At 44.8% G+C, this 24,687-nt stretch overlaps 1 protein-coding gene across 1 annotated transcript; it reads left to right on the plus strand.

Annotated features, from left to right (window-relative positions):
* Positions 1–180: 180 nt before the first annotated feature.
* On the plus strand, positions 181–14,835 carry ETNPPL (ethanolamine-phosphate phospho-lyase). The gene is made up of 13 exons (XM_074589389.1): positions 181–279; positions 2,282–2,400; positions 2,562–2,721; positions 3,593–3,667; positions 5,442–5,535; positions 6,525–6,641; positions 8,428–8,510; positions 9,037–9,262; positions 10,123–10,277; positions 11,035–11,124; positions 11,336–11,466; positions 12,333–12,400; positions 13,273–14,835. Exons 1-13 carry the CDS (start codon positions 224–226, stop codon positions 13,402–13,404), a joined length of 1,506 nt encoding a protein of 501 aa, XP_074445490.1. The 5' UTR covers positions 181–223; the 3' UTR covers positions 13,405–14,835.
* The last annotated feature ends 9,852 nt before the right edge of the window (positions 14,836–24,687 follow it).

A 24,687-nucleotide genomic window follows, 5' to 3' on the forward strand; every position in this document is an offset into this window, starting at 1 on the left:
GAGGATGTCTGTAGCGTCTGAGCCTTAGCTAAACAGTAAACACGAGCCTCCCGAAAGAAAACCCCGGGTGGGGGTGCGGAGATGACGGCCGGGCCGTCCCGCCGGGGAAGGCGGGGGGGCGGGAGGCCGGCAGGGAGGAGGGGTTTGGCGGGGGCCGGCGCCGGCATAAGAGGAGGGGGGGGAACCCCGGCCGTGCCGAGCCGTGGCGAGCCGTGCCGTGAGGATGGAGGAGCGGTACAGCAAGGCGGAGACCATCGCCCTGCGGAGGAAGCACATCGGGTAGGGGCGGCGGCGGGGCCGGGAGCGGTGCGGGGAGGAGGAGGAGGAGGAGGGGGATGAGGAGCAGGAGGAGAAGGATGATGCCCCATCCCTGGAAGTGTTCAAGGCCAGGCTGGATGGGGCTTTGAGCAGCCTGGTCTGGTGGGAGGTGTCCCTGCCCATGGCAGCGGGGTTGGAACTGGATGATCGTTAAGGTCCCTTTCAACCCGAACCATTCTATGGTTCCATGAGGAAGGTCTCCGGTGGCTTCACCGCCCCCGCCCCGGCGGTGACAGCGCCCGGCCGGGGGCGAGCAGCGGGGTTGGGGGGCGACACAGCCCCGGCAGGCGAGAGGTGCCCCCGGCCGGGGGCGGCGGGGGAAGGAGAGGAGCTGCCAGCCCTTCAGCTTGCCACGTCTTCGGGCCACTTCATGAAAGCAACAGCACATCGGACGCTACTTGGCTCTTTTTTTAAGAGATCAAAGGAAGGCAGCAGCCAGAATGTGGTACCCGGGCGTACTTCTAAAATGCTGCTGTGCAGGCTGCTTCTGTGAACAAACTGCAGGCTCCTGAGAAACAGACGCCTCTGTCAAATGAAGCTGAGGAGGTTTCTTAAGCCGAGTCTAACTGGGGGAAATTCAGGAAGGCTGCCTGCTGCCGAGACCTGAGCTGTGTCCTGGCTGGGCACATATCTGATCCCACTGTATTGCAATATTATATTATTTCCACCTTCTTCAGGAGGTGTCGCCAAGTGAAAAATAAGTCCAGCTTGTTTAGAACCAGCACTGGCTATTTGCTGATCACATCCTAAATGTGTGGAATGTATGAAAAGCTCACTAAAGAGTCGTAAAAGTTATGGTTTCATAAAGCGTGCACAAAAACTTCTCCTTAGGAGCCAGCTTAATGTTAAGGGACTCTTGCCAGTGCAAGGATTATAGCGTTGGGCTGTGTTACGTGAACAAAAAGAAACTTTCACAGAAAGGACTGACAACAGAAGAAAAAACTGTAGTCAGGCAATGGCCAATGACAATGATGATGTGCACTGATTTTAAAGTGTACCAGAGGAATAGCTGAAGATGTCAGAAAAGATCTATGCAATGGGGCTAGAAGCTATGAGAACGTGAACAACTTCACTTCGTAGGAGTCACATTTGGGCTTCACGAGTTCATCCTCTTAATATACGTGACAGTAGAGATGCATTAGCAGTGCTGTCTGAGTTACCTGGAAACGACTGTGTTTATCTGAGGCCATATAAACATTTTGAAAAGTTCAGAAGACTTTCCTTCTGCTCAGTGATATCATTCAACATAATTATATTGGTGGCACGTTCTCGGCGAGGGGGAACACAAAAAAAAGAAGCGCGTTTAGAGAATACTTTGGATAATTTTACAAGGAGCCTGAGTTTTGCTGGAAGCCAGTGTGATTTAGGTGCTTATAAAAAGCTGCTTTTAAAGATTTTATCCAAAGCAGTCAGGATGAGATACTGAGATTTTTAGGACCCGTTCAGCACCTCTGAAAATAAAGCCTGCAAGGCATTAGTGTTTTGTTCTTGAATGTGACCTCTATACGGTACAGTCATCCATTGCGTAATGAATTTTTGGCTGTAGTATAAAACAGTGCTCAACAACTTAGTTTTATTCCCAGCGAGTTAATTGGCCATACATGTTCATAAGGCATGTAAATAAACAGAGCGACAGCCTAGAAACGCAGCAGGACATATAAGGACCTGGAACGACTTGCAGTCACTATGCTCCTGTGAAACCACTTGCAGACAGGGTCGTGCTTCGAAAACGCCCTTATTAAAGACCTAATGCTATTCCCACCGTGCCTGGGGAGGTGTGCGGGGGCTGTTTTTATTTTCAGCAAGAGCCCGGCTTTTTCTGCCGCCTGAACCACTCACCGGCTCTTTGCAGAGGGAGGCAGTTGTCTCCAGAGCTGCAAAACATCAGCCCCCTCAGCACTCAAAGCAGGGGGAACAACTGAGAAAACTAAAATGGTCTTATTTTGTAATTTATTTTTTTTAGGCCTTCCTGCAAAGTTTTCTTTGCCAAGGACCCTCTGAAGATAGTGCGTGCTCAGGGCCAATATATGTTTGATGAGAAAGGAGAAAAATACTTAGACTGCATCAACAACGTTGCACATGGTAAGAGGTTCAGCTTGTAAGACTGCTTCTGTTCCTTCATGCCTAATGGGGATCGCAGACGCTTCTTCCAAGTGGTGATATTCAAAGTGCTTCTCTGAATGTCCTTCTGTGGTTCAGTAACTGACTGCTTGCTAGTAATAACTAATTATTTTCTTCTTTAGTTGGCCACAGTCATCCGTACGTGATAAAGGCTGCAACAAAACAGATGGAGCTGCTCAATACAAATTCCCGGTTCCTGCATGACAACCTGGTTCAGTACGCACAGCGTCTTACAGCCACCCTGCCCGAGAAACTCTCTGTTTGCTATTTTGTTAACTCTGGGTACGTCTGAGTAGTTATTTTTTTTTTTCCATTACGACCATTTCGGTCCTGTTTGGGATGGACGCTCAGAAGAGTTTGGTCCAAATCTTAAGAAGTAGGACTTAGTAATAAGCAACAAAAATATTTCCGGTACTGATGGAAGGATGCTTCCTATTTGCAGCTGTCACATTGAGCGTGATGGCTCAGGGCAAGAGAGCCAAAACAGCAGACCAGTCTGCTGAACGCTATGCAAAAAGAGAGGGGAAAAAAGCAAGAAAAGCAAATCAGACTGCAAATTGGTGAACGTTACGTACAGATTGGGGAACGCTAGCTGTAAACAGACACATGGCCTTGGAAACAAGTGGTCTTCTTAGGCTTCTTTTAGCCTGTGATCACTTACATTGCCAGAAGAGACCACTTGGGAGCAGAGGGGCTGCTGCGGGTCAGGCTGGGGGTTTGAGGCTTCACCCAGGGAGCAGATTTGGGTTCTCTGCCGCCCGATGGTGCAAGCGCTGGGGAGGACGGAGCCGTGGCGGAGGGTGGGAGATGGGGCTGGCACCCTGTTGCTTTTCGAGGGTGTGCGGCTGCGTTGCGCTCTCGGCTGCGAAGCAGTCTCATTTGTGCCAAGAGGATGTAAATATCTACAAGCAAACTGGGGGAGGGAAAGAAGGCATCTCTTTGTTTGCTGTTTATACAAAGAGCTGGTTTTTTTCTGTGCCCTCTTACGTGGCATTTCCAATCTCAACATTAGCATTGTAATCCGTATAGCAACAGACCCTGCTGTGTTGATTTATTATATCCATCAGTCCCTTGCCTGCTTTTCTCTGTCAGAATACCATTGTAATTGGAAGCGCTTCCTCACTATTTTGCGGCTGTATCTGTTATTGTGCAGGTCTGAAGCAAATGATCTTGCCTTACGACTGGCTCGGCAGTACCATGGGCACCAAGATGTGATCACCCTTGAAAAGTAAGTCCATAGAGTAGCTTCTGTGAATGCAGCCAGCACCTCCTGCCATTGCTTCAGAAGCGGCTTTGCAGCAACCCCCCGCTGTTTGTACTCCACTGCCTCCTGAAAGAAAAGCTTTGTTGCTTTCATACTAGAACAGGTCAGGAAATCCCTTTTCCACATTTGGATAAGCACAAGTTTTGAAGATCTCTGAAAAATAAGGTTGTCAGTCACCCCAGAAGGTCAATCACCTGTTACAGGGCATTTCCCACAGAGACTCCCCAAGCAATTCCAGCCAGAGACTTGAACATTGGGTTGAAACACCAATGAGTGGTCTGGCCACCGGGCTGCTCTGGAAAAGGGGTTTCTTTTTGTCATGCCCTGATAGACACGTTTCTTTTTGTACAAATAAATAATCAGTGGTCAAGAGGAAAGATCCTGTAGCTCTGCAGCGGTGCTGCACTGATGCTCCGCTCTCTTCCAGTGAACTCAAGTACACACACAAAACCAAGCAGCTCCAAAATCAGGAGGCACTGAGAGGCCGCCAGCCGTGGGGAAGGCGTCCAGCCACGTCTCTGGGTTTCCCTATCCTAGACGCAGCTGTAGGGCTGGTTATGCTGCTGTGGGGCTGGGTCTTCTTCTCAGGCTGTGATTAGAAAGTCCAGCCAGAGCAACTGCAAGAGCATGTGTCTGTCTGAATGGCATAAAGCTTGTTTGACTTGGCTGTGCTCCGATTCCTGTTAGCCCTCCTTGACTCATGTGGCCAAGATTTGGAGCCACTGAGAGTAGCTTCCGTCAGGAGAGGCTGAGGACGGAGCAGGCTCTGCCACTGTTTCACTGCAACATCTTCTGTTCCTGAACACCACAGGATGTTTCTTTGCCCAGACCTCAAGGCTCTGTAGGCTTTTGCCATAGCTGCCATCCCAGTCAGGGTGGGCTTTCTGTCATTTCTCTGTGTCCATTGGCAGATTTTGTTGACTGGCTAGTAGAAAGGTTTAAAGAAGACAAAGGAGTGCAAAAACATCCTCTCTACCCTATGTGTGTGCGATGATGAGATTATGAACAGGTCTTTGATTTGCTTTGAGGTTCACTTTGCTTCAGGTTTATGGCTCAACAAAAGTGTTTGTTCCCTGAGTGAAGCTGCTACATGCTTTAGGTTCAGAAGGCTGTGTTTCTCATTTCTAAATCAAATTGGCCTCGGTGGTAACCATCTTGAGCATATTCTGTATTATAAAGCTTTTATATTCAAACAATAGTCAACCTTATCCTGAAAGTGGCTTCTGCCAAACAGTCTAGCCTGTAGGGCCTTCAGGGCAGGTAGCGGTGTGCTGCTGCTGCTGCTGCTGCAGAAGGTCCCCCCCTTCTGATGCAATGCACGCTCTTGAGAGTCTTTGCAGTGGTGTCGGGGTCTAGCTTGCAAAGCTTGGGTTGGCCAGAGTGGGGCCCACAGGTTGGAAATGAGGGAGCTGGACCCACCTTGGGCTGCCGGGGCAGCCAACTTAGAGGCGGTGCGGTCCAGGGGATATCATCTGGGTCTGTCCCCGTGCTGGCAGTTGATTTCATGCAGGAAAAAAAAACAACCTGGTTTCAGTCTCGCTAGAGAATTAAAGTCAACAGCAATTTCATATTGTCTTTGAGAGAAAGAATGAGTAAACTAAATCAATATCCCCTCACAAACAGTGCTGCTGTGTTGCAGATACAGTTGCTTATTCTGGATTATTTATGGGCAAGGTTGTAAATTTAGGTCTTCTGTAAATTTGGTGAAAAGTGACTTCAATATTTAACACTCATGCAGTGCTTACCATGGCCATGTTACATCTCTGATTGACATCAGTCCCTATAAATTTAATCAGCTGGGAAAGGACAGCAAGAAGGAGTTTGTGCATGTGGTAAGTGTGGTTTTTTTGCTTTTTGTTATTTTGATGCCTGTTATGCAGCATATTGAATTACCCACTTCTGGTGTGAATATACTTTCATTCTGTTATGCTGATGCTAAAGTACGTACACTTTGCTCTTTGTCAGTGGATTAAAGACGGCAGAATTATTTGCTTTTGGTTCTCTAAGAGGGTATTCAGCTGTGAGGCTGATTTCCTTCGTAGTGCTGCTGGGACACTGCACTGTGTAGTTACACAGTTTGAAGAAATTTGCCGATAGCTGTTGTGTTGGTTTGGCTAAAGATACGCAGGACTTTTGAGACTACTTCCAAAAACTGGAAAGGCAGACTCTGCAGGTTCACACAGATCTGGGTACAGAGCTCATGGGTGTCCGACTGAGTGGGATACGGTCTGATTTTCAGCCTGAACTTGTATATCTTACAAAGGCAAAAGTCATTCTCAGCCCAGAGATGTACACCAAGCAGGTCTTTCCTATCTGGGCCTCTTTGTGCTAACCACACTGCCAAAGTAGTATCCACCTTTTTATACCGCTTCCTTCCTCTTATTTACTGAACCTCTCCCAGCACCATTTGTAGAGGCTTGAAGGTCATACAGATTTGTACCGCGACTAGGACGCGGGAAGGGAAGCGGCACACTGGAAAACCCCAGTCTCCAGTTGCAGAAATGGATCTTTCTGCAAGAATCAGAAATAAGATGATGGACGAGGACTCAGTATTGTGTTTTGGGGAGAGGAGGGACGGTCTTGAAAGGTGGATGAGGTAGATGATGGCTCAGCAGTTGTGTCCAGTAGTGTTGAACACATCACGGGGCTGGATTGAGTTTAAGCTCCTGTAAGCATTTTTGCAATTCCATGCAGAAATTCAGGCAGTACTAACTCCTATTATAGATAATATGGAAAGACAAAAATGCAGAGCAATAGAAAAGAAAGTAAATGTTTCATAGAAGGATGGGCTTTAAAAAAAAAAAAAAATGTTTTTTTTCAGGCTCCTTCTCCAGATATCTACAGAGGGAAATACAGGGAAGACCACCCAGATCCAGCAAGTGCCTATGCTGAAGAGGTGAAAAAGATTATTGAAGAAGCACAGAAGAATGGACGCAAGGTGTGTGTTTTGCGCTCTAGAAATGCTGAGGCTTCATCTGTTAAGTGTGGCATGGGGGCATGAAACAGGCAACTAAGGACATGTTTCTTTACTCAGTTTCCCTTGCTTCCCCCTGCCCTTCATTTTTTGATGGTGGGTTCTGTGTTCGAAATGGTCCATTTTTCTACCTGATGCTCTGATCATAATTTTTCTAGGCATTAATGAAAGGCTCAATAATACAGTTGTAAATAAGCAGATACAACAAAAGCCATTTAATTTCCTATTTTATGCATTGAATCTACTGATTGTAAATATCTCAGGGCAAGCTTTGAGGTCAGCTGAGAAAATACATCACAAATTCTAGCAAGGATATGTAAAAGTCTGCAGGACATGGAGAAAATATGCTAGATAAAATCTTGATACTACATTTATGAGTCTAGTACCTCAAGATAACTTTGGAGTCCTCTAGGAAGGTGAACCTTTCAGTCATACACAATGTGACCTTGATAAAAACAGTCAATTTCTGAACAGGTTTGCTTAAAACGTGTGTAATGTTTTGTATAATGACATTAGTGTTTTAAGACATGTAGGGCTTGATCCAAAGCCCACTGAAGTCTCAGAGGACTTCAGTGGAGATTGGAACAACACGTTCCCTTCTAGTCCAATGGACTTACATCACTCTTCTTTTAGTTTCTTCATCAACTCTTTTTTTATTCTCTACTAACGGATAGTTTTGTTTTTTTCTTCCCTTGTTTCCTTTCTTTTGCATATTTCTTAGGTTTTGGTGACATAGACCTGTGGCAGGACAAGTTGTGCTAAAGGCTAAGCCTCACATGCTATGGGAAGCTTCGTACTCTTGGGCCGTAGCATGCCTCTTCATGCCTCTTCAAATATAATGTTCAAGTATAGAACCTTCAAATATAGGTTCTTTACACGTTACTGCTCGGCCTTGTTTCCAGGAAGACCGCACCAGCCCAGAGAGACCTCTTGATGCTCAGGGAGGGGTTCACAAGTGGTGTGGGGATGCAATCCCTTAAATAGCAGACTTATGCTGAGACTTTGGGGTAATATCGTATATCTGCTGCATAGACCTCTGCTGTTGACAAGAAACGAATTTTGATGTTCCAGTGTATCTGATCCGCTGCTCTTACCCTTCCTGACTTGAAATAACTTCCTTTTTCATTCCTAGCAACTGGAATTATTTCACCTGTAGAATTTTTCTCCTCTTTTGTCAAGTGCCTCATGCTGACATTTTACTTGTGTAGTTTTTTGCATTAGACAGGGGTGCCCAAAGCGTAGCCTCAGGTCATCTTACAGTTCAGCTTCTACCCACCTCTACCTGGTGTTCAGGACTGAAGAAAAAAGCTGATCACCACATATACCCATTTCTGGAGAACCTTGGCATTAAGCAAGTTTTATTAACCTCTTGGGGAAAATGGCCAACACCGTTGTGTGTCTCCTGTAAATTGAAATTTGTCAATAAATTTACAGAGCTCCCAGGAGCCTGATCCACCATCCGCTGACACCAGTGTTTTCCGCTTCAACAGCTGTAGGACTGGGGCTTAAAGGAGGTCCTTGTATTCCCATCAGGTTGCAAAGGTGGCCCTGGCTACTGCAAATTTGGGCACCCCAGATTACAAAATGAATAAATTCTTTAGCCATAGCTGTTCTCAAGAGCCCTCGGTTGTCCAACCCATTGTGTGATTAAATTAAGGCACTCTTTTAAACGTTTGTTTCTAGACTGTTAGATGTTTGTGTAAAGGCCAAGTAGGTGAACACAGCTCTCACCTGAGTTTGTTTTTTGTAGATTGCTGCCTTCATAGCTGAATCCATGCAGAGCTGTGGAGGCCAAGTAATTCCACCTGCGGGCTATTTCCAGAAAGTGGCAGAGTACGTACATCACTTCAAAAGGGTATAACTGAAAATTAACCAAAGAAACTGGGTTTTCACTATAGGCTTATCCAGTCAATTCAGCTATCACCCTCTCTTGTTCTTGTCTATGTGTGCTTCCTTTCTATTTTTTGAAGAGTATGATTCCACTTCTTTTTTTTTTTTAATGGAACATGAGCTGACTGATTTTTTTTAGCTGGATAATTGTGTTTCCTTTTCTGTCTTTAATCCTCGGGCCATAATGTTGATGGAAGATGAAGCTGAACCATCATAGACATAACCCTGCAGTACCATTACAGTATGCATACCCTGCAGTACCCTATTTTGCATCAAAAACTTTAGCAAACTAAAGAATTTATCAATTGAAATAGCTGTAGCTGTGTCTCAGCAGCCACGTTCTTTCTTTTTTTCCCTAACCTGGTCTCACAGTGGAGAATTTTTGTAACACGAACTCCCTTGTGCCAGATTGCCTAACCGAGACGTGTACTGCAGCATTAGTCATTCAAGATACTCTGTTTGTTCTCAGGTACGTGCGTGCGGCAGGTGGAGTGTTCATAGCTGATGAGGTCCAGGTTGGCTTTGGCAGAGTGGGGAAGCATTTTTGGGCATTCCAGCTGCAAGGCGAAGATTTTGTGCCTGACATCGTTACCATGGGAAAGCCCATTGGCAATGGCCACCCTATGTCTTGTGTGGTCACAACAAGGGAAATCGCTGAAGGTTTTGGTGCCTCTGGACTGGAGTATTTCAATACAGTAAGTTCATAGGTGAAGGTTTGCCTTTTTGTCTTTCAGTCTGCATTTAGCGGTTAGAAGTTGTTCAGGTGATTCAGCTAACGTCTGTGTTCATCACTGTAACACATCACTAAGAGTTTGAGTCAACCACAGTCTAGTATCTAAAAGCAAGTGGAGAGGCTTTGAAATATGCTCTGTACCAAGTGGTATATCTTAATAGGGACCAGCACAGCTCTCTGGCAAGTCATGCATCTCAGCTCACATCCATACAGATAAATTCTTCCTTACTGCTCGCGCTCTCCGCCCCCTCTGAAATGTTGATCATGTAAACTTTCATTCTGTAGGATAGGCTCTCTGCTGGTGGGGCTCGTGCCCTGGCAGACCTTGCTCTGCAGTTGTCACCTAACAAAACAGTGACCTTTTCACCAGGAAACATTTGAGCTGCATGCGTGCCACAGAGAAGCAGCTTGTTTACTGAGTCCTCTTTCTGCTCCTGTGACTGAGCCTTCTTCCCAGCTACCACGATTCCCCTGCTTTCAATGGAGTTTATACCCTCCGGCTCAAGGAATACCAGATCTATCACCCACTCTTCTTCACAGGAGCATTTTGCCTGCACGTGCAATCAGCAAACCATGAGAGCATCTTGAACACTTCAGCTGTGAAATCTTCAAATTACTGAAACCCGAAGCAGAGGAAGAGGGAGCCCCGCCCTTGGGCCTCTTACAGGGCCCAAAGTGTGGGGGACAGTGCTCCACAAAATCCCACCTCTTCAAGCTTTCCTTGTGGCATGCCAAGCAGGAGAGGGCAAGTGAAAACTACATGGATAGACACAGATGACTTTTTCTGATGAGTTTGGTTTTCCTATTTGTCTTTACTATCAGTTTGGAGGCAATCCGGTGTCTTGTGCTATTGGTTTGGCCGTGCTGGAGGTGATAGAAAAAGAAGATCTCCAAGGAAATGCTACACGCGTAGGAAATTATCTCCTGGAGCTGCTGGCTGAGCAAAAGGAGAAACATCCCTTAGTGGGAGATATAAGGTGGGTGCCTTACAGCAATGTCAGAGAAGAAAAAGAACTGTGCTAGAAAAATCAACAAGTTAGGGTAAGGGGAACTCAGAAACATTATGTCATGACTGTGCTACACCTCTTTTTTAAAATGGACTACCCAAAACTGATATTGTAAGGCAATAAATCTTTCAAAAAAGTTGTCCATCCACTGCTTAGTTAGGTATAAGCCTAGCCACTAGAAAACTTCTGGGAGAGAGTGGTAGAAAGAGCCATCCGCGTGCAATAGCCCAGTTGTCAGCACACTGTTGGGATGATAGCGACCTTGTTCAAATCTCTGGTCCATTTCATTTGGAGATGTTCGTGTGGATTTTCCTTATGCTACTGCCATGATAACTGCCTTCAGGGGTTTTTGGGGGTGGGCTGGGTTGTAGGGGGTTTTTTTAGTTCTTGTTTTTGGTTGTTTGTCTTCCACAGCTCCTTGGCTTGATGTTTGCCAGATAAGAGAGAAAGAAAATTATTCTATCGCTCTTAAGTGGCCAGGTAGCCTTTATGAGCCAGCTAAATTTATTTATCTAGAAATACCTGTTATCCCACTTGATTGTCTGAAGTAGCCAGTGCCAAAATATGACCAAAGAGAAAGTCTCGTCTCTTTCCTGCTGCTCCTTCCCTGCTTGCACCCTAGGGAAGGGAATTGCAGTTGTTAGAAACAGGTTTTGCATTTGCAGGAGAAGGCTTGGGTTGTTGACACTGGATTTCACTTCTCTGTATTTTTTTTCCTCTGTTCCAGGGGTGTTGGATTGTTTGTTGGAGTGGATCTGGTGAAAGATCAACAAAAGCGAACACCAGCCACAGCTGAAGCCCTTCACCTTATTTACAAGTAAATGGTTTTTAAAGACTATGTGCAGTGATCAGACCCTCCTAATGTTCCCCAGCAGTTAGTCCTTAATTTCAGTTTAAATTTGTGTAGCTTTCAATAACATAATACTGGGAAAAGCAAAGTTTTAAAATCTAACTCGGCCTGAAGGATCTGACAGGACACAATATAGTTCTATACCTGCCTCTAGCGCAGATGTTTCCTCTTTCCACAGGCTGAAAGAGCATCATATCCTTCTTAGTGCAGATGGACCCCACAGAAATATACTGAAATTTAAACCACCAATGTGTTTCACAATGGAAGATGCAAAACACGTAGTGGAGACAATTGATGCACTTCTCACAGGTATGTATTCTCAAAGGAATACTCTTCTTCATTCATTTTCCGGGTGACCCATTAGAAACACCATCCGCCATAATCTAGGCCATTAAATGCAAAGGAAAGTAATCGGTTACATTTCTTACCACTTGTCCAAACTGCTGTTCTTAATGTCAATTATTATAAATAAGTAAAAAGCCCCATGTGTACTTCATCCAGACTTTTAGGCAAAATCCTGCTCTTGATCCGTTCTCTCACAGACTCAATGTTGCTACTCATTTCTGGTCACATATGCTATATGTTAAGGAGCGAACATGTTAATTGAGCACAGGCCTGAAAGACACTGCTGAAACAGTGGTCAAACTTTCCATAATGTGCTCTACCTTCTTTTTTTTTTTTTCCTTTTCTTTTTTTTTAACTGTCATACTGGAACTTGATTGTCTCACTCAAATTCAGCCTGAAGATTTCCAGGCTCTATTTATCTTCTAACTGGGGACCAGTCCAGGGGAAAACAACGTGAGGTATACTGTTATTGTAAGCCCATTCTACGCTGAACGCTCCCATCTCCTGAGATTCTAACAACTGGAGTTGGACTAGCACAAACCTGCTGGAAAAAGGCAGAATTCAGCTCTGAAAAGTCTGTCTGAACCCCCGTGCTACAGTCAGGCTGTTAATTTCACCAAACACCCCCAGGCCACGCAGTCCTGATACATTAATCACGTTGCCTCAGAAAAATGTTTTAGGAAGTATTCATCATTCCTCAGTTATTCTTCTGTGTGATAAATGCCCAGAGGAATAGCTGATTAGGTATTTTTTACTTCAGCCAGCTGTTAAATTGACTGTGTGCTCACTTACCCCTGGTTCTTTTTAATTATTTTATTACTTTTTTTTAGAAATGGAAGAGGCAACTGGAATGAAGACAGAAAATAATGCATCTACAAATGCACAGTGTAAAAGAAAAGTAGGTTTTGAATTTTTCTTGGACTCTTACTCAGATGGGTGTTTGGCAAAGCAAGTATATGTTACTTTGGTAGAGCACGCCTTCATTTTTTGTTGTGTGAGTGGTTCTGTGCCTTGAAACCGAGCTCAGAACGTAACCCGCCACTAGAAACCTGAGAGGATTGTGTTACTGGGGCAAATCTAAAAAGAGATGAGTAATACAGACCTACGGCGAGAAACATATTATAGACAAGCCCCTCACTTTGTTTGCCTCCTGTGCAGACAAGACCGACCAGACTTTGGGCTGCTCAAAATTGTGTGCTTGGCAGTCAACAATTTTACTAGTTCTAGGTATTGTGTGCTACTGATGGATATTTGGCTTTCTAAGCAAGCCTTCAGCCTGGAAGGTGTCCAAGGTTTCGGAGAGTTCCCAGGATTTCGTTTCCACTGTAGCTCTTTGAGTATGAATGGCTGACATGCATCCAAATTAGGACTTCTTAGGTTGCAGCCCCAGCTTTGGATAAATCATATATAATTTCTCACACCCTTAAAAACACGTCACCCCTGTGTTATAGGAAAGCTGACCGAGCTGTCTCTTGGTGAGTTTTCCAGTGATGCTGCGAATGGTGGGAAGGCGATATCTCAGCTGTCTGGGGCTGTAGTAATTAAGGCAGAGACCCCGTGGATTATTGGCTGACTAGGTGATACTAGATTTAGGGTGCATGCCTCCTCTCACAGACATTTGTATGCATTCAGTTCAATTTCTTTCAAAGCTAAGAAGCTGTGCCACTAAAAGAGGAGAGTCAGGCAGAGCTACCTAATGGGAAGCAAGTCCAGTGGCTGCCTGTTGGAAGACACGCTCGTGCCTTCGCTGACACTTCATTTCTGTTTCAGACGACTGAAGGGAGTCCTCAGCCAGAAGGTGCAAATGAAAGCATCGGCAATATGAATGGAGCTGCCTGCAGACAAGAAAATGGGCTTTATTCTAAAAAACGCTCAGTGCCAAGTAAAAGAATAAGAACATGAAGAGGGAAAGTTTCCTCATTCAGTTTGAATTTGTGTCCGGCTTGCTTTTGAGGTGAAGAGTGCAATAGTCCGGGTCCTAGGAGCTGTTTGAAGCCTAGTCCTACCTTCCATACGCTGGCTGAATTCCTGTTAGCTTCAGTAGGAGTTTAAAATACCTTTTCAGATACATGAGAACTGCACCGCGTGGCTTGAAATCTAGATGTGGCAGAACGGACAAGTGATACACGAATACCTGGGCGCTGATGGCAGGCTTGACATAGGTACACAAACTCAGCGAAATCTGTGGATTTACCCACATTACACAGAATCTGAATTGCTTAACCACCATACAAGCAAATGCCAATCCTTTTAAGTTTGAAATTATATGCTTAATATGCTATTTTTACAATATTTTAAATTTCAATATGTAATATTGAGATGTTAATTACTTCCCATGTTTTAATGGCTGAATTCACAAAACAATGCTTGAGAGAGAAATCATTATTGTCTTCCGGTGTAACTTAGGTCCTATGGACCATATTCCCAGCTGATGTAAATTGGTGTAGCTTTGTTAACGTCAACGATGCTCTACCAAGAGTCTACCACTGTGTGTGTAGCGACTCAGTGCTTCTGCAGGGCATTCTCACTTCATGTGCAAAGAAAATGAAGAATCTGGATCCTAATTTTCTATGGATAAAGCAGCTTTTGTAGATAACTATTTATATAGAGAGAGTAAGATTTTATGATTTTGCAAGTAGAGTATATATCATTTCAGACACACTGATGGAATTTAACCTGAGGGTCTCTCAAAATGAGGTTCCCAGGGACAGCCCAGCTTGCATTCCCATGGATTTTAGCTGTTTTGGCAGCCGTGGGAATTACTGCCTGATCCTGTTGTAGCAGTGCTGTTACTTTTTGTCCGTGGTGGTGAAGAGTCGCGTGCCAGTTGCATGGGATCCTGACACATAGATGGCTGTGCTAACATTCGATAGGTGATTACTAAAATGAGAGGACCGCTGCATAAAACATATGTGCGGCCACTTTGCAGCCACTGCCTATCTGTGCTGCACATACTTGAGACTGGCTTGCCTCCTTCTCAGTGTTAAATTTCAACAAGAGCACGCAAGCCCTGCGTCCCTTTTTTAATACATGCACAACTCTATGCTATGGAAGACACCGAGGGCTTTACAAATGGTTTGTACTTCAGAAAAAAAGCCAAAATTTATTTCCTCTTCAATTTTAATACCCTAAGTCCTGCTGTTTTGTGATTGCTGCTAATGATCCTACTGATATGACTGAAAATTGAGCACCTTATCTAATTTTGTGTTTTCCACAATTTGCTATATTAATATTGATGGTGTAACATCTTCCAACATCCTCAAGCTGGCTTATTTTCTGTTTCATGATCTTTGAATAATTCTTCCATAAAAATAAATCTCTCATTTGTAATTATGATGTCCTCCACAAAGAGTTGGGGTTTTTTTTTGTTTTAATCTTATTCTTCAGTAACACCTATTTGATGAGGGCAGTAACTTCAGTTTTGGCTGGGGGTTGTCTCCATGCCGAAGCAGAACTGGCTAGCCTGTGGTTCCCCGAGGCCCTACATGGCCCTCAGCTGTCGGCAGCTCTTACGCTTCAGAACCAGATGTAACCTCAGCTGCCACAATTCAGCCTCTGCTGACCCTGCACCAGGAAGGACGCCACAAGGCTTTTCCAACATGAAACTACACAAAGGCCTAAGTCGACCCAGTCTGGTGTGTGTCCAAAGGCACGGTTTGGGTTATTTCTGTATGGAGTGGGGCTACTTAACATTGTACCTCATCCATCATGTGCTGCAGCAGCAGCGGCGTGTGCTTCCCAGCAAGCAAATGCATGATCAGGAATAGTGTGGTGAGCCGGACGAGGGAAGTGATCATCCCCCTGTACTCGGCACTGGTGAGGCCCCACCTCGAGTACTGCATTCAGTTTTGGGCCCCTCACTACAAGAGGGACATTGAGGTGTTGGAGCGAGTCCAGAGAAGGGCTACAAAGCTGGTGAGGGGTCTGGAGGACAAACCTTATGAGGAACGACTGAGGGAGCTGGGGTTGTTTAGCCTGGAGAAAAGGAGGCTGAGAGGAGACCTTATCACCCTCTACAACTACCTGAAAGGAGGTTGTAGAGAGATGGGGGCTGACCTCTTCTCCCTGGTGACAAGTGATAGGACAAGAGGAAATGGGTTCAAGTTATGTCAGGGGAGGTTTAGATTGGATATTAGGAAACATTTTTTCACTGAAAGGGTTATTAAACATTGGAATAGGCTGCCCAGGGAGGTGGTGGATTCACCATCCCTGGAGGTGTTTAAAAAAAGGGTAGATGGGGCACTTAGGGACATGGTTTAGAAGTGGTTTTTGTCAGGGTAGGTTAAAGGTTGGACTCGATGATCTTAAAGGTCCCTTCCAACCTCAGCAATTCTGTGATTCTATGATTCTATGATTTATTGGAAGGGTTAAGCTCAACCACACGCAGCCCCTCCAGTCTATGCTATGGCACCGACTGTTGTGGCAGGTCATTAATGTTTAATTTTCAAATGCATGTCAAAGAACTGGAAGAAAAAAATCCAATTATCCTAAATCTCGGGGGAGGTGAATATTACAACTTCATAAACACAAGGGGCCCGTGCCTCTACCTTTACCCTACCTGTGTCTTGCTTCTGCACGTGCTTGAAATACGTGGAACAACCATCTCTCCAATTTACTAGTGTTTTTCACCCAGTTTCTTCTTCACAAGTCAGGCAGCTCTCTACCTATTGGTTCTGCGAGTTACCTAGAACAACTGAGTCTTCTATTTTCTTTAAAAAAGAGAGGCTACCACTTCTATGATACATACTGAAAAACCCCCCACTATCATTTAAATGGAGGAACCAACCCAAGAGTTACCTGGAGATGAACTGCACCTACTAGAATTACTATTGCAACATCAGTCTTAATGTTCCCGCAGTATCTCAGCGTCCACCCTCAAGACTATGCGCAGTCCCTACTGTGAAGGGCTTACTAATGAGAAGAGACTGACTAAAGGATGGGAGAGTGGAAGCAGAAATAATTGAGGCTAAACACAGAGAGAGCAGTTCCAGTCAGCTGAACTGATCAAATATATTCCCTCCACTGAATAGGCGAGGCTTTTTCCCCCTTTCCAACTCTCTGTCTCCCTTTTTCTTCTTCCTACCTCTCCTGTCCTGGCTGTGCAATTCCTGGTTTTTAGCCATATGGTTCAACCTCTGCCCTAGCCCTGACATTCATCAGACACCTCCGTAAGCCAACTCAACTCACTAGCCTTGCAGAAAAAAATGAGACCACGCTTTTTTCCCCATCAGTTTTCTGCAAGGCTAATTAACAGGCTCATGGAGGAGGCCTGAGCCTGCACAGGACATGCAGCAGGAGGAAGAGACAGTGGGGTGAGGGAAAGGCAGGACTCCAGCCCAAGTGGGCATCACACGCTGGAGTCAGTTACTTTTAGCTTCACTCTAGCTCATCGTCCTACTGGAAGCTGAATGAGGGTAATTTTATCGCATGCTCATAGTTTACCACTGGTTCAGTCACTTTTATATTGCGTGTTTAAGCAAACAGACTGGTTAGAACAAGGGAAAAAGAAAGGACGGTGCTTGCTGCAAAGACTGATGGAAGAGTGACACTGCAGCAGGCTGAACTCACGGCCAGTTAATTCCCCTACATAAAAGCAAGCAGGACTGAACTTGTGTAGAGTCAGAAGGCTGCGCCTTAGCCAGCACTGTTCCGGGGAGAAGAATCGGGATCAAAAGTTGCCACGTCAACACAGCACCACCAAACTGCCAGGGAGCATGCCGCATGTCCACATCTGGGGAAAAAAGCTTCAGCCGTAGCTCCATTAAACATTGCCACGGGAATACACTGAGTAGAAGAATGATGTGGGAGTATTATATTTTGTCTCTTGCTTTTTAGATATATCGTTTCTTAGACATACAACACAGTTTTATCAGTTAATACAGTCATAATCTTCACAGCTGTTAAGCTCAGTGGCTGCGAACTAACTGGCAGCCCCAACACACCAAAGTCCAGAGGGGAAAAGTTTCCCACACACGCACCCAGAAGAAGCAAGCTCTGATAACACCTGGTAAAAAAAGGGAGCTGAAAGAAGGGGACCAAGGGACAAGCCTGAAACATTTAATTTACAAATGTTGTTGCAATCTGCAAGACATTTGTGCTCAAAAAAACCCAAACCCAAACATGATAAAGCAGAGATAAAAATTTCATATTTAATGTGGCAAAAGTCTGGGTCAAATGTCTGACTGGGTCTGGGACACCTTCGTCTAAAACCACAGCTTTCAGCACCAACATGCCAAAAATAGAGCTCAGAAAAAGAAGTCAAGAGCACCCATCAGAAAAATATTTTGGAGACGTCTTTAAATGTCTTTTGCAAAATGGGACACAAGTATTTGTACGGGTATCTCTTGGATCATTAAGTTCCCAGTGCTGCAGATACTCTAAGCCAGGAGCTGAAAAAACCAGAAAGTGTTAAAGAAGTTGCATTCGGTAATATACTAGAGAAGACAAAGTAAGGAACTGGGATGTCAATGAAAGATTATTCATTATACCGTACAGTTATGTACTGTGTATATGCATATAAGCATACTGTAAATACGCATGTTTGATCTACCTTGTTGTTTTTTTTTAATATAATAATTTAGAAAAAAACCCCAAGTGAGTAATGCTTGCAAGCAGAGCAAATTAGCTTATAGCAGCAGAAAGGCGAGTTTAATTTTCCGAGTTTCTCAGCGGTGGCTTGAGCAGGTGTTCTAGTAGTGTCCCCTTTCAACCTGGGCCTGGCCTGAGCCGCTGCCAGCCCTGCTCCGGCAGAAGGATTATGCAAGGGAAGACAAGGCCAAATGGCTGTGACGGGATTTCCCTATCTCTGCTACCCATACGCATTTGTATCTTCCCACCTGGAATATTTGATTTCGTTGGTGCCTGTGGTTCAGCAGAAAAGCTGAATTGGAAAAGACAAGTTATGTTTTTGCGTTTCCCACTGACTGCTGGTGTGACTGCACGGTGTCGTGTCGTCTCTGCAGGCTTCAACTTCCAGAGACGTGGGTATCTTACAAAGGCCATGAGAGAGTAGTCTACACAGTAGTCTACACAGGAGGACTCTTCATGTTGATGTTTCATAAGGAAACACATTTGGGCTTAAATGAAGACCCTAGATGCAAAGCACCAAAAGTTTAAAGCCTTCACTGAGCTTCACAGCTGAAGACCAACCTGCACTAAGCAAAACAATCTCCAGTTTCTCCCACCTCTGCTCACAGCCATTCGCGTGTGTTAGGGTAAACACAGCTCCAACATCACAATAACATACATTTACAACAATATGGAATAAAAAAAAAAAAGGAAGCGGAAGGGGAAGAACATGAAGAAATGTGTTTTGGTGCAGCACTGAATGTTGCTAAAAGTCTTTCCTAATCAACAAGGCAGAAAGGCTTGTGGTCGCGTGAAAGCCTGGAAAAGGATTCCTGGCTTCAGCTTAGCTATTGATTCATTACACAGCTCAGCAAGTGATTTAACATCTTTATGTCTCTATTTACTTCCATGTATAAAAGCAGCTGTAATAACCTTTGTCATGGTTTGTAAAAGTTAATCACCTTATCAGGCACAATCCCGATTATGTAGGACCGCAAGTCACGAAATACAGCTAGCTCAATTTACTTATTTGCAGTTACCTCATTTTATTCCCTACTTGCGTGTGGTTTTGTCAGGATATACAGCCCTACAATGTGAAGTTCAAAGTCACTGACCGATTACGCGAAATACCATGAAGCAATGAAGAGACACAACCAGAGAGCAGCGGGGAAGCAAGCAGCCTGGCTAGCATCTCCCAGCGAGCTTAAAGATCTGCAAATACATGTTCAGCTGGCACAGGGCACTTCTTTTAAGCAAAAAGAAAGCTTTTGCTGGCCATTCCTTAGTTTCTTCATTCTAGCCACAAAACAAGGCAGGAAAGGAGTTCATCTGGAAAATGCGCTGCTCACACGCTCCAGTGGCTTGCTCTTGAGAACAAAGATTTCTGTTCACAGTACTTATAATCAGCTCCCAATGAAGTTAGCTTTATTCTACTCTCTATTAGGCAAGACACAGGTCATACAAATCATAAATAAATTAGACTTTAAAAGCAGACTATATTTCGCACATTCACCTTTGAAGAAGGGCACTATAGTGCAGATGAGACCTACAAGTCTCTGTGGGGCAGGGCCAGATTCCCTTCCAACTTCTGCATCTACACAAAAATAATCACGGCATTTAATGCTGCTTTCTTAACTCACAGCTGAATGAGGACACTGTTGCAAGTGGTGAAACTGTTAAAAAATTAGTTCCAGTGTAAGCTAGCTTTAAGAAAGTTTTTTTTTTCTGGCATAGATGTATAAATATGACAAATACCTACAATTAAGGACTGTATCTTTACTCTTTTGTCTAAAGTGTGTTAAGCTACTTCCTGCTTCACAGGAGATGTTGCAGAGTTACCTGCGAGCAGAGTGTGAAGATATTTGCCTACAAATGCACGTGGCTTCATATGAAGTTCAGAAGACTTTTCCTTCATGCCCCTGTTTACTAACTCCCTGCATCCCCACGAGGGTCCTGTTCTCTTTTTACTACACCTAACGTACACTGTAAATCTTTGGATTTGAGAGCAGGGGGATGGGGCACCCTGGAAAGCGTGCTAAGAGAGCACTCCATATTGCAAGCATTCCCTCCTCCCATGGGTACCTCCCTGGGTACCCATCTCCAGATATATTTTCCGTTCACTTTATTTTGTCTTCCAGCATTCGTAAAGTTACTAAACATCATCTTCCTCCTTGTCCCTCAAAGGTTTGCCAGCTGCTGACAATACTGCCCTCTGTATAAACTTTGTGTGCGCGTACGTTATGCATATGGAGGTGCGTGTATATATATCTCTGTAGGTATCTTTTTGTATATGCACACATATAGACGCATGTATACGGACGCATTTCAAAGCAATTTACCTGTGAGGCAATCTCTTTACGTTCAATAAATGTAACGCGAAACAGAAGGAATCCCTACTTGACATATTTTTGAGATGAACAAAATAAATTTTATTTAGTAATTGCAGATGAACTGTCTAAGAATACTTCAGCATACTGCTCCCAAGGGCAAAGGTATTTCCACAGGCAGCAAGGAAAAGGGAAAGGCAGTAAGCTATCTGCAGGCCACTGCTGGAAAAGAAAGGAAATACCATCTAAGTACAAATCCTGAAAACTGCAGAGCTTTAAAAGTGTTGTTGATGAATTGAGTGCACCCTCAGCAAGTTTGTCGACACCACCATGCTGTGTGGTGCGGTCAACATGCTGGAGGAAAGAGATGCCGTGCAGAAGCACCTGGACAGGCCTGAGAAGTGGTCCCGTGCCAGTCTCAGGAAGTTCAACCAGGTCAAGTTCAAGGTCCAGCACCTGAGTCATGGCAACCCCAAGCACAAATCCAGGCTGGGCAGAGAATGGCTTGAGAACAGCCCTGAGGAGAAGGACCTGGGTGTGTCAGTGAATGAGAAGCTCAACATGAGCTGGCAACATGCGCTTGCAGCCCAGAAAGCCAACCGTATCCTGGGCTGCATCAAAAGAAGCGTGGCCAGCAGGCCAAGGGAGGTGATTCTGCCCCTCTGCTCTGCTCTGGTGAGACCCTGCCTGGAGTACTGCATCCAGCTCTGGAGTCCTCAGCACAAGAAGGACGTGGACCTGTTGGAACAGGTCCAGAGGAGGGCCACGATGATGATAAGAGGGCTGGAGCACCTCTCCTATGACAACAGGCTGAGAGAGTTGAGGCTGTTCAGCCTGAAGAAAAGGTTCCTATAGGTTATAAGGAGACCTTATAGAGGCCTTTCAGGACTTAAAGGAGGCCTGTAAGAAAGCTGGAGAGGGACTTTTTAGAAGGGCATGTAGCGACAGGACGAGGAGTGATGGCTTCAAACTGGAAGAGGGTGAACTTACATTAGATATCAGGAAGAAATTTGGCATTCCGTAGGTGGTGAGGCACCAGAACAGGCCCAGAGAAGCTGCGGATGCCCCATCCCTGGAAGTGTTCAGGGTCAGACTGGATGGGGCTTTGAGCAGCCTGGTCTAGTGGAAGGTGTCCCTGCCCATGGCAGGGGGGTTGGAACTAGGTGATCTTTAAGGTCCCTTCCAACCTAAACCATTCTATGATTCTATGATTCTAAGAACTGGACTATATCAACTAAAAAAAAATTTAAAAATCTCACTTATGAGCCCAGGTCTTCATTGCATGCTGTTCTTCAAATTGAGTAAATCTTTGCACAAAAAATGTTAAATGGATTAACCCAGTTTACCTATAGGTTTAATACTATCAGAAATGAGCTCTTGTGGAAAATCTTGCAACCAAAAATGCCATAGAGACCCTCGAAACGTTAAATGCCTAGAGAATGCCTGTAAACAAAAATAGCCAGGTTCATGATCTTGAGCTTTCCTGAGGTGGAGCTGCTCTGGTCCGGGGCTGTAAGTCTCTCCACCTGCACTGACGCTCGGGGTTGCACAGAGTTCAGGCACCCAAAATCCTGCTGCTCAGATGTCCGAAACCAGTGATACACACAAATTACCCAGCTTTCTGAAAACAAAACCTCTCCTTTTCAGCATTTAGAAGGAACACTACAGTGCCTACAGGAATACTGACCAACAGACATGGTATCTCCAAAATTGCCTAGAAGAAAACCATCTCTCTGCTCACTTTTCCTCTCATACAACCCCAAAAAGTAGCTGGGGAGAAAGGGGCACAACTGGCTTCCCTCATCCCCTTTCTCTCGGTCAATTTGTAGACTGCCCTCCCGCCTTGTTTCAAGGCAGGCTCCTGGGCCGATTGCTGAGGGGCCGAAAACCAAAGGTGGCAGGTCTGGCATGTCCGGTAAGAGCCCCCTGCGCTTGCTGAATGAATTACCTCACGACAGTCTGTTCTTTCTTTCCTGTTTTTCCAGACTGGTTTCTATTCAATTAAGTGCTTTATACTTACACAATAAACAACCCAAAGGCTTGCCCAAATACAGCCTTCATATCTTGCAGAGTGGTTGGCCAGTCACACCTGCATTTTCTATTGTTGTATTTTTTTGCCCTCTCTAAATGAATACCGCTTCATTTGCAACACCTCCTTGCAAAGCAAACATTGCTTTTGGCTCCTGCTGAACACGGCTTGCAGCAGGCTGCTGGAGCGGGGTGGCTCGTGGCAACCAAACCATAGGCACAAAGAGCAGACTGCGTAGGGAGAAGCTGGTGACACATCCCAGCCCGTGGGCACCAGGCTGTCTTAAGCAAGAGGCAAACGGGAAATAAAAACAAGGAAGCAGAAGAATCATATGACTTTAAGCACCTTTTAAATGCGCAACACAAGGGCAGATGGGAGAAATCTCTGCCAGCCGAGAGAGCACGTAGCAGTGCCAGTGTATTTCCATAAGTCTCTCCTGCTAATGCCCATGTAGAAGGTATTACAATCCAGCCCATAGCATGTACTTGCAGAGGGCCTCAGAGCAGCAGCATTGCCTCACATCAGACCCAGGAGTCTCTCCCAGTGGGTATACAATGACGGCTTTCTTGAAGTGATCAAAGTTTTTTGGCAGTAGACAAGCGTTTCCTCTTGGTTGGGCTCCATAAAAGCCTACGCAGCTTCCAATGGTGCATCGCATCTGCCTCGCCCCACCTGTTACTGCACCAAACGACATGCACCAATCCTTCAGTACCTGGGTTTTCCAAAAGATCATCTACTTCACGTGGGCAGAGAGACACACTAGTGACTTAAGGAGATGTAACCACTGGTTTGAAAAGAGTTCTTTTTTCTCACAGCAGCAGCAAATTTAATTTTGCACTGCCTAGCTTTCAAAAATTTTTCAAGGTTCACCATTTGTACACCAACAGTGGAAAAAAAGTCTCGTGACTCTATCAGTCCATTTTATGTAACATGTTTGCAGTGAATGATTAAACAAAAAGATTATTGCTTAGTAAGTTTTGAGTAGTTGCCCAGAAATCATGCATGCAGAGCCAAATACTACCATTGATGTTTAAGCACTTTTAAAAGGATTAACTAAAGGAGACGGTGACAAAATTCATCCTTTTGATAGGGAGGTGTGCTCGTCATTGAAATGTCAATGACAAGCTCAACATTGATTTGAAACTTGACGCAAAATGCACAGGGAACTTCATTCTCCTGTTGCTTTAGATATCAGCACTAACGTGCCCTGCAGGATGAATCCGTGGTAACGAAGCTAGTGATGGCCACAGTCCGGGCAGAGGGGGATGTGTAGGCTTATGCGTCTGCCAGTGCTCGTTATGTTCCCTTTATGAAAGTCGTGAACATTCGTTTGACCCAGTAGGCTGCTCAGGAATAATTTACATCTGTAATACTATGAGTACTGCTCACAGAGATTTCATTATTTAAGTTTCAAGTGCTCCCTGAGTTGCTGATTCCTGAACAATTTTTGGATCAGGCACATCAAAGGTTCTGGTATAAATACTTGGGTAGATGCTGTCACAGAAGAATTGACAAGGTTCCCTATTGCTCAGAAAATACAGGGGCTTTAGTGCCAGCTCACAAAATGTTTGTGAAAAGCAAAACCAAAATGAACTACGAATGCCACAACAGATTTTATAACTAATTACCTTTATTAAATGTTTTCGCAATTCCTTCAAGTCTAATGGAAAGGCTTGTCTGCACTTGAAAGTTAATTCTGACCAGGACAGAGTACACGTACATTGCAATAACTATTGCAGAGTAACTCGTGTGTGAAAACCTTTTCTGGAATCAGTCTGCCTCGTTCCACTTTAGATTAATCCACTCTGAAAGAAAGCATTTGGGATCTGCCACATATCAGAGTTGAGAGCTCTTTTTTTAGAAGTACTTGAATTTGATATTGTCTTCCACTGGTCCCTCCTTCCCTTTTCAGTAGGCTTTTTGGCATACATTTAATTCAGCTCTGCAGTGAGGATAAAGGGAACAGCAAAAAAGAAGGCAGTCCTTCTGAAGAACCCTTTTATTGGTTAATTCCTGCTGACGTCCTTGAATTCTACAGCAAATGTTGTAAGTAATGGTGTCTGGGCATCTGAGACCTCTGCTTGTACCTTTTGGTTCAGAACTTCAGGATCACGGTGCTCAAGACCCCAGTGTAACTTGCATGGCAGGCTCTGTCTCAGCAACCCTGCAAGGGGTAGGGAGAGGATGAGTTTGGACGCTGCAGCTGCACGATGCATCACCACAGCAGCCCATAGCAGTACTTTTAGAGATCCATAGTCTTGT

The sequence above is a fragment of the Larus michahellis genome, chromosome 5, assembly GCF_964199755.1.
Source record: "Larus michahellis chromosome 5, bLarMic1.1, whole genome shotgun sequence".
NCBI classification, from domain to species: Eukaryota; Metazoa; Chordata; class Aves; order Charadriiformes; family Laridae; genus Larus; species Larus michahellis.